The sequence below is a fragment of the Scyliorhinus torazame genome, chromosome 20, assembly GCF_047496885.1.
Source record: "Scyliorhinus torazame isolate Kashiwa2021f chromosome 20, sScyTor2.1, whole genome shotgun sequence".
Classification (NCBI taxonomy): domain Eukaryota; kingdom Metazoa; phylum Chordata; class Chondrichthyes; order Carcharhiniformes; family Scyliorhinidae; genus Scyliorhinus; species Scyliorhinus torazame.
The window spans coordinates 22,782,039-22,795,384 of record NC_092726.1 but is presented as its reverse complement, the minus strand read 5'-3'; the positions used below and the strand labels follow the sequence as shown (position 1 = coordinate 22,795,384).

The following is a 13,346-nucleotide window of genomic DNA, read 5'->3' as shown; positions in this document are numbered from 1 at the left end:
ATTCACCTAACATGCCTGTCTTTGGACACTAAGATGCAATTGATCATGGCCAGTTCACCCAACCTGCACATCTTTGGACACTAAGATGCAATTGATCATGGCCAATTCACCTAACATGCATGTCTTTGGACACTAAGATGCAATTGATCATGGCCAATTCACCTAACCTGCACATCTTTGGACACTAAGATGCAATTGATCAAGGCCAATTCACCTAACATGCCTGTCTTTGGACACAAAGATGCAATTGATCAAGGCCAATTCACCTAACCTGCATGTCTTTGGACACGAAGATGCAATTGATCATGGCCAATTCACCCAACCTGCACACCTTTGGACACTAAGATGCAATTGATCATGGCCAATCCACCTATTCTGCACATCTTTGGACACTAAGATGCAATTGATCATGGCCAATCCACCTAATCTGCACATCTTTGGACACTAAGATGCAATTGATCATGGCCAATCCACCTAATCTTCACATCTCTGGACTGAGGGAGGAAACCTTCGCAGACATGGGTAGAATGTGCAAACTGCACACAGACAGTGACTGGAGACTGGAATCAAACCCAGGTCCCCGTCGCCGTGAGGCAGCAGTGTTTGAAAGTGTTGGCCTTTGCTCATGGAAGGGGGAAGCAAAGTAAGAGTTCCATGAAAGTATGTTTTAAGTGAAAGCTTGTTTTCAGCTGGGAACAGGGTCAGAATGGGACATGGGTGGGCGCCAGGTGAGAGGTGATTATTCCGATAAGCAGGAGCCGTTCTCCCTCGAGGATAAACACGAGGAATTCATCTGTGTTCTTGGAAGGCAGTTTAGAGTCTGGAGCCCCTGGAAGCCCGTGATCTCCATCCTTCAAAGAGAGGCGGAGAAAAAAACACAAAGACTTGGGGTTGGATTCTCCATAGCCTCGCGCCGAAATCGCGTCTGGCGCGGGGGCGGAGAATCCAATTTCACGCCGAAATCGGACCCGGCGCCGGTCCGGCCATTCTCCAGGACCCGAGAATCGGCGTGTTTGCGGAGCACTCCGCGCGGCTGGGGGAGCCATCGCCAAAGGCCCGCCCAGCAATCCTCGGCTCCCGGCCAGCCGGGTTCCCGACGGCGGTGGAACTAACCGGTCGGGAAGCTCACGTGGCGGTTGCGGACTCAGTCCACGGCCGCCCTGGTCGGGGTCGGGCAGATCGGAGGCCTGGGGAGGGGGGGGGGGGCGGGATTAATGCGCGGGGTTTGCTGGTCGGGCGCGCGGCCAATCGGGGTGGTCTCTGATCTGGCTCCGCGGTCCGAGTCCGCCCTGGAGCAGGGCGCGGCCGCCGCTGTGCACGGCCTCTGACCCGGAAGTGCATCCGAGTCCGCCATGGAGCAGGGCGCGGCCGCCGCTGTGCACGGCCGCCGCTGTGCACGGCCTCTGACCCGGAAGTGCATCCGAGTCCGCCATGGAGCAGGGCACTACAGCCGCTGTGCACGGCCTCTGACCCGGAAGTGCGGCGGTCCGTATCTGCAGCAAAAGCTGCCAGATCTACGGCCGGTTCCTGCTAGCCCCCGGCAGGGTTAGGAACTCGCTTCACTTTTTTCCAGGATTTTCAGGAGGGATTTGACGCTGGCCTGGGTCCGTAGTCTCATTGATGGAGAATCCAGCCCTTTGTTCCTGAGAGAGTCCGCGACATCAGTTGTATAACAATAGACGAACAGTACGTACAGAATCCGGGTTGGTCAGGGCAGGAACTTCCATTCAGCTCCTGAAGCAACTCTGTCACCGACTCCTTCTTCGACTCTGCGACGCAGCTTAAACTCTCCGTGTCCAACACCTTGAGAAACGACTGCAGCTCCGAGAATAACTGGTCCAGATCTGTGGAGAGAGCGGGAGTGGAGGAGCGTTAAATCCTGCAGCGCAGGGTCAACATTCAGTGGCAGGGCTGACTCAACTCAGGATGGGATTCCCTCGCCCGAGTGCCCACCTCCATCTGTGAGGAATGACAATGAGCGGGAACACCGCTGGTTACTATGATCATCCTCCAACCCTCCTCTGAGTCCGTGTGCCAGAATCTGGGGCATCTCCCCGATTTTAACCCACCTCCGCTGTGCGATCAGCGGCCTGGGTCCTCAGTTCCGGAGTTCCCTCTCTAACCCTCCCGTCTTTTAAAAAAAAAAAATTTATTAAAGTTTTCACAAAATACCAACAACAAAATGTAAAAGGAACCCAATAGAATTAAATACAAAACAAAACGTGCCCCCCGATAGATAAATAATAATTTAACACCCGCCGAAACACATAGCAAACATAGCAAATATACACACCCCCTCAGATCCCCCACTATAGACAAACAAAAATAAAATAGAACCCACCCCCCCGGGTTGCTGCTGCTGCTGACCATTGTCTATCGTTCTGCCAGGTAGTCCAAGAACGATTGCCACCGCCTGAAAAACCCTTGCACCGATCTCCTTAAGGCAAATTTCACCCTCTCCAATTTAATAAACCTTGCCATATCGTTGATCCAGGGTTCCACACTTGGGGGCCTCGCATCCTTCCACTGAAGAAGAATCCTCCGCCGGGCTACCAGGGACGCAAAGACCAGAATACCGGCTTCTTTCGCCTCCTGCACTCCCGGCTCCTCTGCAACCCCAAATATTGCGAGCCCCCAGCCCGGTTTGACCCTGGATCCTACCACCCTCGACACCGTCCTCGCTACGCCCTTCCTAAATTCCTCCAGCGCTAGGCATGCCCAGAACATATGGGTGTGATTTGCTGGGCTCCCTGAACACCTAACACACCTGTCCTCACCCCAAAAAAACCGGCTCATCCTTGTCCCGGTCATGTGTGCCCTGTGCAGCACCTTAAACTGTATGAGGCTGAGCCTCGGGCACGATGAGGAAGAGTTCACCCTCACTAGGGCATCTGCCCACGTCCCCTCCTTGATCTCCTCCCTCAACTCCTCCTCCCACTTACCTTTCAGCTCCTCCACCGAGGCCTCCTCCTCCTCCTGCATCACCTGGTATGTTGCTGAGATCTTCCCCTCTCCAACCCACACCCCCGAGAGCACCCTGTCCTGTACCGTGCATGGCGGCAGCAGCGGGAATTCCACCACTTGCCGCCTGGCAAACGCCCTTACCTGTAGATACCTAGAGGTGTTTCCTGGGGGGAGCCCGTACTTCTCCTCCAGCTCACCCAGGCTCGCGAACTTCCCATCCACAAACAGGTCCCCCAACCTTCTTATCCCTGCCCTGTGCCACCCCGAAAACCCTCCATGTATTCTCCCTGGGACAAACCGGTGGTTCCCCCATATCGGGGTCCACACCGAGGCCCCCACTTCCCCCTGTGCCGCCTCCATTGCCCCCAAATTTTGTGGGCTGCCACCACCACCGGGCTCGTGGTATACCTCATTGGAGGGAGCGGCAGCGGCGCCGTTGCCAGCGCCTCCAGACTCGTACCCTCACAAGATGCCAGCTCCAGCCTCTTCCATGCTGCCCCCTCCCCCTCCATCACCCACTTGCACACCATCGCCGCATTGGCGGCCCAGTAGTACCCACAGAGGTTGGGCAGCGCCAGCCCCCCTCCCCCATTTCTACTCCACTCCAGGAACACCCTTCTCACCCTCGGAGTCCCTCGCGCCCACACAAACCCCGTTATGCTCCTGTTGACCCGCCTAAAGAAGGCCTTCAGGATAAGAATGGGGAGGCACTGGAACAGGAACAAAATCCTTGGGAGCACCGTCATTTTGACTGACTGCACCCTACCCGCCAAGGACAGCGGCAACGCGTCCCACCTCTTGAACTCCTCCTCCATTTGTTTCACCAGCCTTGTGAAATTAAGTCTATGCAGGGCTCCCCAGCTCCTGGCCACCTGGACCCCCAAATACCTGAAGCTCCTCTCCGCCCTTTTTAGTGGGACTCACCAATCCCCCTCTCCTGGTCCCCTGGGTGAACCATGAACAACTCGCTCTTCCCCATGTTGAGCTTGTACCCTGAGAAATCCCCAAACTCCCTGAGGATCCTCATTACCTCCGGCATTCCCCCCACAGGGTCCGCCACATATAGCAGCAAGTCGTCCGCAAGGAGCAACACCCTATGCTCCTCCCCACCCCGCACCCGCCCCCTCCAGTTCCTCGACTCCCTCAGTGCCATAGCCAGGGGTTCAATCGCCAGTGCAAAGAGCAGGGGGGACAAGGGACACCCCTGCCTTGTCCCTCGATGCAACCAAAAGTACTCAGACCTCCTCTTGTTCGTGGCCACACTCGCCATCGGGACCCCGTACAACAGCCTAACCCACCTGACGAACCCCTCCCCAAACCCGAACCTCTTCAGCACCTCCCACAGGTACCCCCACTCTACCCTATCAAAGGCCTTCTCAGCGTCCATCGCCACCACTATCTCCACTTCCCCCTCCCTCGCCGGTATCATAATAACGTTGAGGAGCCTCCGCACATTCGCGTTCAACTGCCTCCCCTTTCCGAACCCCATCTGGTCATCGTGGATGACCTGCGGCACCCAATCCTCAATTCTCGTGGCTAAGACCTTCGCCAGCACCTTGGCATCTACATTTAACAACAAAATCGGCCTGTAAGACCCACACTGCAGGGGATCCTTGTCCCGCTTCAGGATCAAGGAGATCAGTGCCCGGGACATTGTCGGGGGCAAAGCCCCCCCTCCCTTGCCTCATTGAAGGTCCTAACCAGCAACGGGCCCAATAGGTCCACATACCTCTTGTAAAATTCGATCGGGAAACCATCCGGCCCCAGTGCCTTCCCCGCCTGCATGCTCCCTATTCCTTTGGCCAGCTCCTCCAGCCCAATCGGGGCCCCCAATCCCACCACCAGTCCCTCCTCCACCTTCGGGAACATCAGTTGGTCCAGAAAGCGGCCCATCCCTCCCTCCTCCAGTGGGGGCTCGGACCGATACAGTTTCTCATAAAAGTCCCTGAAGACCCAATTGATGCCAATCCCACTCTGCACCACACTCCCTCCCCTATCCTTAACTCCCCCGATCTCCCTAGCTGCGTCCCGCTTCCGAAGCTGATGCGCCAGCATCCGACTTGCCTTTTCCCCATATTCATAAATCGACCCCTGGGCCTTCCTCCACTGCGCCTCCGCATTCCTGGTGGTCAACAGGTCGAATTCGGCCTGGAGGTACGCCTCTCCCTCAGCAGTCCCTCCTCCGGCACCTCCGCATACCTCCTGTCTACCCTCACCATCTCCCCCACCAACCTCTCCCTCTCCCTCTGCTCTCTCCTCTCCTTGTGGGCCCTAATGGAGATCAGCTCTCCCCTAACCACCGCCTTCAGCGCCTCCCAGACCATCCCCACTCGGACCTCCCCGTTATCGTTGGCCTCCAGGTATCTCTCTTTGCTTCCTCAGACCCGCTCGCTCACCTCCTCGCCCGCCAACACCCTCACCTCCAAGCGCCACAACGGGCGCTGGTCCCTCTCCTCCCCCAGCTCTCGGTCTACCCAATGCGGGGCGTGATCCGAAATGGCTATCGCAGAGTACTCGGTATCCTCTACTCTCGCAATCAGTGCCCTGCTCAGAACAAAAAAGCCGATCCAGGAATAGGCCTTATGAACATGCGAGAAGAATGGAAATTCCCCCGTCCTTGCGAATCTCCAAGGGTCCACCCCTCCCATCTGGTCCATAAACCCCCTCAGCACTTTAGCCGCCGCCGGCCTCCTACCCGTCCTAGACCTGGAGCGATCCAGTGCCGGATCCAACACCGTGTTAAAGTCCCCCCCCCCCCATTATCAGGCCCCCCACTTCCAAGTCCGGGACCCGACCCAACATGCGCCGCATAAAAACCTGCATCGTCCCAGTTCGGGGTGTACACGTTGACCAGCACCACCCTTTCCCCTTGCAGCTTACCACTTACCATTATGTACCTGCCGCCATTGACTGTCACAATGCTCGACGCCTCGAACGACACCCTCTATCCCACCAAGATCGCCACCCCCCGATTTTTGGCACCCAACCCCGAATGAAACACCTGACCTACCCACTCCTTCCTCAATCTTACCTAGTCTGCCACCTTCAGGTGTGTCTCCTGGAGCATGACCACATCCGCCTTCAGCCCCTACAGGTGCGCGAACATCCGGGCCTGCGTAACCGGCCCGTGCAGTCCCCTTACGTTCCAGGTTATCAGCCAGATCAGGGGGCTACCCGCCCCCCTCCCCCTCCGACTAGCCATAACCCGTCCTCGGCCAGCCACGCGCCCGTGCCCCACGCCGGCCCGTTCCCCACAGCGGTAACGCTCCTGTCTTTTAAGACACTCGCGTCAGATGTTTGACAATTTAAAAGGTGTTAAATAAATGCAAGTTAGTTGTTGAGGGCGTTGCTAATTTTAAGATGGTTGGCGTCGTGTTCACAAAGGCCACAAATAGCTTTAAATTGAACAAAGCTATAAATTTATTCACACTACTTATTTGGATTCGACACTTATAGAACATAGAACACTTAGTCCTATGTAATTCACAGTTGGTAACAAACATACAATCGACACTCATTTACGACTAATCTCTACACTTTTACATTAACTATGATCTGCTCTCACTCACACTATCTTTCCTTCAGTCAGTTCTCCAGCTCGCTCCTCAACTTCTCTCCCCACGAGGCTTAGCATCAATGTCTTATATACTTGTACATCTAGCTCCTTCGAGTGGCCGATTTAGACATTTCATTAACCCTTGCAGTTCTTACATTTCTGATAATGTCACAGAGGGCTGTCTTGGAGATCTGGGAGCAGGTGGGGGGGGGGGGGACTGTGGTGCTCGGAGGTCGTAGGTGGGAGTGTGTTGGGAGGGGGGGGTCTTAGCAGAGAGGGGGAAAAAAAACAAGGAAACGCTCGTTTTTGTTTCCTGCGGGTCGGTTTTCATTAGCTATGAAGCACCATCAACAGCCTCTGTCTCTGATCTACATTGAACTGTGGGACACCACAGTACCAATCTTGTCTCATTCATACAGTCGACTGAATGTGACTGTATGAGCAGCCTTTTACTCCATGAAAGGAAGTTCACAGCTTGGACTGCGACTGAATGAAACACTGTATTAACACCAGAGTATCTCGGGGCCCGTCACAAAGAATCCCATTGTTAGCTCACAATCATTTCTGCATCTCCTTGTGAAGTGGGGAGGGGTGCGGAGAAAGGGGACCTGAAGCTATGTAGGTACCCCGATAGCCCGGCAGGGTGATTTGAGGCATTCAAATGGGCAGCGTGGCAGCACAGTGGTTGGCACTGTTGCTTCACAGCTCCAGGGTCCCAGGTTCGATTCCCGGCTTGGGTCACTGTCTGTGTGCGGAGTCTGCACATCCTCCCCGTGTGTGCGTGGGTTTCCTCCGGGTGCTCCGGTTTCCTCCCACAGTCCAAAGATGATGTGGAGATGCCGGCGTTAGACTGGGGTGAGCACAGTAGGAAGCCTTCCAACACCAGGTTAAAGTCCAACAGGTTTGTTTCCGATCACTAGCTTCCGGAGCGCTGCTCCTTCCTCAGGTGAATGAAGAGGTACAGAACATAGAACATACAGTGCAGAAGGAGGCCATTCAGCCCATCGAGTCTGCATCGACTCATTTAAGCCCTCACTTCCACCGTTTCCCCGTAACCCAATAATCTCTCCTCACCCTTTTGGTTGCTAAGGGCAATTTAGCACGGCCAATCCACCTAACCTGCACATCTTTGGACTGTGGGAGGAAACCGGAGCACCCGGAGGAAACCCACGCACACACGGGGGGAACGTGCAGACTCCGCACGGACAGTGACCCAAGCCGGGAATCGAACCTGGGACCCTGGAACTGTGAAGCCACTGTGCTATCCACTTGTGCTACCGTGCTGCCCACGGTATGTTCCAGAAACATATATATATAGACAAAGTCACAGATGCAAGACAATGCTTTGAATGCGAGCATTTGCAGGTAATTAAGTCTTTACAGGTCCAGAGAGAGGGGCAACCTCAGGTTAAAGAGGTGTGAACTGTCCAAAGATGTGCAGCTTAGGTGGATTGGCAATTCTAAATTGTCCTTAGTGTCCAAAAAAAGTTAGGTGGTGTTACTGGGTTACAGGGATAAAGGGGACAGGGTGGAGGCTTAACTAGGGTGCTCTTTCCAAGGGCCGGTGCAGACTCGATGGGCTGAATGGCCTCCTTCTGCACTGTAAATTCTATGATTCTACGGCGTCTAACCATATCATCAGTTCCACTTCGCCATCCGCCGCGGAATCTGACAGCACAGGAGGAAGCCATTCGGCCCATCGTGCGTGTGGCCGGTTCCGCAGTCCAGCCAGCCAATGCGGTTCGCCCGCCCATCATCGTACCATCTTTCTCATGGATACCCGAGGATTGCCCGAAAAGGCCCACTAATAGACTGGGAAGGAAAGAGTGAGGGGGGGGAAGGAAAGGAAAAGAATGGAAGAGAGAGAACGAGCGAGGGTGGAAGAAGTGCGGCACGATCGGTCAGTGACAACAGCTCAGGGCAAATTGGACTATCTCACCATCCTGCACTGAACAGGCCCTCCAATAGCATCGTACCACTCCGGCGCCTGTTCGGGTACACAGAGGGAGAATTCGCAATGTCCAATTCACCCAACAGCACGTCTTTCGGGACTTGTGGGAGGAAACCGGAGCACCAGGAGGAAACACACACAGACACGGGGAGAACGTGCAGACTCCCCACACAGTGACCCAAGCCGGGAATCGAACCTGGGACCCTGGCGCTGTGAAGCAACCACTGTGCTACCATGCCGCCAATATCCCACCCAGCCAGCGCGTGAAAACAACAAGAAAGACAAACAGTCTAATTTAACAGTCGAGGAACAATACTGCGAATAATTCTCAAAGCAGCAACTAATTCTGAGTCACTGGCCTGTACGCACAGCACTTCCAATGTATTTGTTGCAATTTGACACTCTCTATCCATGCACTTCAACAACAACAACTTGCATCGGAATCGCACCTTTATGCTGGTTCAAATGTCCCCTTCACGGGAGTATTAACAAATGAAATTTGACACCAAGCCACTCAAGGGAATATTTGAACAAGTGGCTATAAATCAAAGCATTAGATTTTAAGGAGAGGAGGAGACAGGGGATTCTGGAGCTTAGCGCCTCGTCCATGATCAATAGCTGGGCTCTTCAAGAAGACCAGAATCGGAGGAGTGTGGAGATCTCGGAGGGTTGTAGGGCAGGAGGAGATTGAGCAGGGGAGGTGGGATTTTAAACCGAGGATGTAGAATTTTAAGAAAGCAATGTTTTGCCGGGCTGAGAAACTAATGTAGGTCAGCGGGCACAGGAGTGACAGGTGTGTGGGAATAGATGCAAGTACTTCAAAGTAACCAAACTGGCGGTAAAGCACTTTAGGACGTACTGCGATTATGAAAAGGCGCAATATAAATTGGGCAGCACGGTAGCACAAGTGGTTAGCACTGTGGCTTCACAGCGCCAGGGTCCCAGGTTCGATTCCCCGCTGGGACACTGTCTGTGCGGAGTCTGCACGTTCTCCCCGTGTCTGTGCGTGGGTTTCCTCCGGGTGCTCCGGTTTCCTCCCACAGTCCAAAGACGTGCAGGTTAGGTGGATTGGCCATGATCAATTGCCCTTAGTGACCAAAAAGGGTTCGGAGAATTTATTGGGTTACGGGGATAGGGTGGAAGTGAGGTCGGTGCAGACTCGATGGGCCGAATGGCCTCCTTCTGCACTGTATGTTCTATGTTCATAAAAGCAAGGTCATTCACATTGCAAAGGGTGTCCTCATTAATGAGTCATTAGAAAACGGGCAGCAGATAATAAGGAAAGTGAATGGAATGTTGGCATTTATAGCTAAAGGAATTGAGTATAAAGGGAAGGAAGAGTTGTTGCAACTGTACAAGGCACTGGTGAGACCGCACTTGGAGTATTGAGCACAGTTTTGGTCCCCTTATTTGAGGAAAGATGTAGTGACATTGGACGCAGTTCAGAGGGGGCTCATAGGTTGATTCCAGAGGTGAGGGGTTTGTCGTCTGAAGAGAGATTGAACCGTTTAGGCCGATACTCTTTCACGTTTAGAAGAATGAGGGGAGATCGAATTGAGGTAGACAAGATGGTTAAAAAGCATGGATAAAGTAGACGTGGAGCGGATGCTTCCTCTTGTGGGGAATTCTGGAATGAGACGTCATAGTCGTAGGTTAAGAGGTATCAGATTTAAAACCGAGTTGAGGAGAAACTATAGGCGGGATTCACCAAAATCGGCACGATCGCTCGACGCCGGCGTCAGAAGCGGCGTAAACCACTCCGGCGTTGGGCCGACCGGAAGTAGTGGAATTCTCTGCATTTCCGGGGGCTAGCCGGCGGCGGAGGGGTTGGCGCCGTTCCAGCCGGCGCCAAAGGGACTGCGCGAGTCCACGCATGCGTGGAACCGCCGGCGTATTCTGGCGCATGCGCAGGGGGGTGTCTTCTCCGCGCCGGCCATGGAGGAGCCCTACAGGGGCCGGCGGGGAAGGAAGAAGTGTCCACCCGGCACAGGCCCGCCCGCAGCTCGGTGGGCCCCCATCGCGGGCCAGGGCACCGTGGCACCCCCCCCCGGGCCGGATCCTCCCGCGCCACCCCGAGGACCGCCCCAGCCGACTGACCTGCCAGGTCCCGCCGTGTGGGACCATGTCCAATCCACGCCGGCGGGACTGGCCCGAAACGGGCGGCCGCTCGGCCCATCGGGGCCCGGAGAAATGCCAAAGGCCCCCGACCGGCGTGCCTTGAATCCCGCCCCCGCCCGAAAACCGGCGCCGGAGAATACGGCAGCCGGCGTCGGAACAGCGAGGCGGGATTCGCGCCGCCCCCCCCCCCCCTGGGGATTCTCCGCCCCGGCGGGGGCTCGGAGAATCCCGCCCTACTTCTCCCAAAGGGTTGTGAACTGTGGAATTCGCCACCCCAAAGTGCAGTGGATGCTGGGATAGTGAGTAACTTTAAGGAGGAGTTAGACAGATTTCTAATTGGTAATGGGTTAAACAGGCAGGATGGTGGAGTTGAGGCCAGGATGAGATCAGCTCTGATCGAATGGCGGAGCTGACTCGATGGGCCGAATGGCCTAATTCTGCTCCTGTATCTACTGAACTTGTGAACAGCAACCTTCAAACATTACAGCTTCCCAGGGGGGCTTCAGGGCGAGGAATAAACTTGTAAGCAGAAATTTATTTTCAGTCTGAAGGGGTTACGAGACGAGTGACTTACTTTGTAATGAGCCTTTGTTGGATTTATAGTGTGTTTTGTTGTTCTATCAAACACTGTTAATCCATCTTAACGACCGACAGAAGGAATACTTGACATTTTTCCTTTGAAATATTTGAGAAGCCCACGCAGCTAATAGGACACTTGCTGTTTTCTTGCCTCCCAACCTACCTTGTCTATATTATCGACATCATTTAACAAAACAATCCAAGTTCAACGCATTCCTCCACACTTAGCGGGCTTGAAAACAAAAGAAAGCTCCAACCAAGTTGTGGCACTGATTCCAGTCCTTCTTTTCCTAACTCCGCCAGTGCTGTGTTTCACAAGCTCCAAGTCGGGGGAGAATCAAGCACATTACCCGTCTCCACCAGACTGTCCATAATCATTTGCACCTTTCGGGATTCCTGTCACAAAGCATCTGTAAACCTTATTATTCCCTCGTTCTGTTCCCCCCAAGGGCACCGAGTCTCACTGAGGTAAGAATTCCTTGCCAGATGTTTAGTAGGCCTCTGGTACCTTCCCAAACAGACGACCAATCTCGACCCTGGAGCGTAACAGCAGCCAGTGTGATCCTGATCTTTCTAATGGACTGTGCTTAGCTAGGCCCAAGGATCCCGAATGCACTGCTCCTACCGTAGTCCAGTGCTGTCCAGTGTGTTTAGCAACTAACAGGGATCAAGCCAAGCACCTTCCGATCTTTGTGCCTCAGCACCCGGCTAATCGATGCTTGCCCATTGACCACACGACCACGCGACTTAGGGGCAGAAGTCGGCCATTCGGGCCTACTCACTGGGATCACGGTAGATCTAACCACTGGTACAGATTTACCAATTTCTCATCTCGGCTTAATTCCTCCTGCTATTTTCTGCCTTTCCTGAGCCTCGGAACACAGGGCAGCCAGCCCTCTGTAAATCGCTCGTTTCTCCTGCCTAATTGTTGCATATTTATAATCGCCTTGCAAGCATTTTCCCGGACAAGCAACCAAAATGTGCTCGGGAGTTCAAATCTCGCCCTGGGCGGGTTGTGGAGCCGGATCCAATTTCTGGACTGGCACCCAAGGCAAATGATAATGGAAGTTTTTGGGATGCTGTAACCATACATCTGGGTCACCAACGTGCCTCAGGAACCTGAATTTTCCACCTCACCTCACTCCAGATCCACTTCATGTCATAAGTTCATCAGATACAGGAGCAGTATTAGGCCATTCGGCCCATCGAGTCTGCTCCGCCATTCTATCATGTGTGATATGTTCCTCATCGGCTACCTACAATGTTACAGACCAAGAGCTGGATGGCGATATCAACCAGAGCATCTCCTCCCTAGAACACGTGACCTAGGAGCGGGAATCGGCAATTTAGCTTCCCGAGCCTAACACTCTCAACGTGATCATGGCTGATCCCATCCTGGCCCCAACTCCACCGTCCTGCCCGTTCTCCATAACCCTTCAACCCATGACCAATTAAAAATCTAGTCTAACTCCTCCTTAAATTTACCCACTGTCCCAGCATCCACCGCACTCTGGGGAGCGAATTCCACAGATTCACAACCCTTTGGGAGAAGTAGCTTTTCCTTAAATCTTTTACATTTGCTGCCTCTTATTCTAAGATTATGACCCCTCGTTTTAGAATTCCCCACAAGAGGAAGCATCCGCTCCACGTCTACTTTATCCGTACCTTTTATCATCTTGTACACCTCAATTTGATTCTTCTAAACTCTGGAGAGTATCAGCCTAAACTGTTCAATCTCTCCTCATACGACAAATCCCTCATCTCTGGAATCAATCTCATGAACGTTGTCATTGAGTCTTAGTGCCTCAGAGCTTGGAATGCACAATGTTGAAAAAACACTCCATCCCTTCCATATAATCTCCTGGAACTCACTATTCTGCGTATGTTAATCCCTTTCCCTTCTTTCTCTGCTCTCTTATTGAGCCGCTTGCGAAGGAGTGCTGGTCATTCCTCCATGACACCCAAGCTCCCATGCGTTGGACCAGATGTTGAACGCTGGCGAGAGATTCATTCGCCCTGATGGGCCAAAGGCTACACCATCGCCCCCCCCCCCCCCCCCCCCCCCCCACTCTCCCCTGATCGAAACACCGGCAACGGCACAATAGGACTGGGCCTCAACCTGGAACTTCGATGCTCATTGCCTCAGGTACTTACTCCGTGACCCGTTGGGTTTTGGGA

The 13,346-nt window shown here is 53.9% G+C and overlaps 1 protein-coding gene across 5 annotated transcripts in view; it reads right to left on the bottom strand.

Moving 5' to 3' along the window:
- Positions 1 to 13,346, bottom strand: part of LOC140396958 (actin filament-associated protein 1-like 2) — an 83,028-nt gene that overhangs the window by 47,336 nt on the left and 22,346 nt on the right. For all 5 annotated transcript variants that reach the window (XM_072485938.1, XM_072485939.1, XM_072485942.1 and 2 more), the window contains exon 2: positions 1,695 to 1,844. In XM_072485938.1, the coding sequence (XP_072342039.1) occupies positions 1,695 to 1,844 (150 nt within the window). The remainder of the gene's footprint in view (positions 1 to 1,694; positions 1,845 to 13,346) is intronic.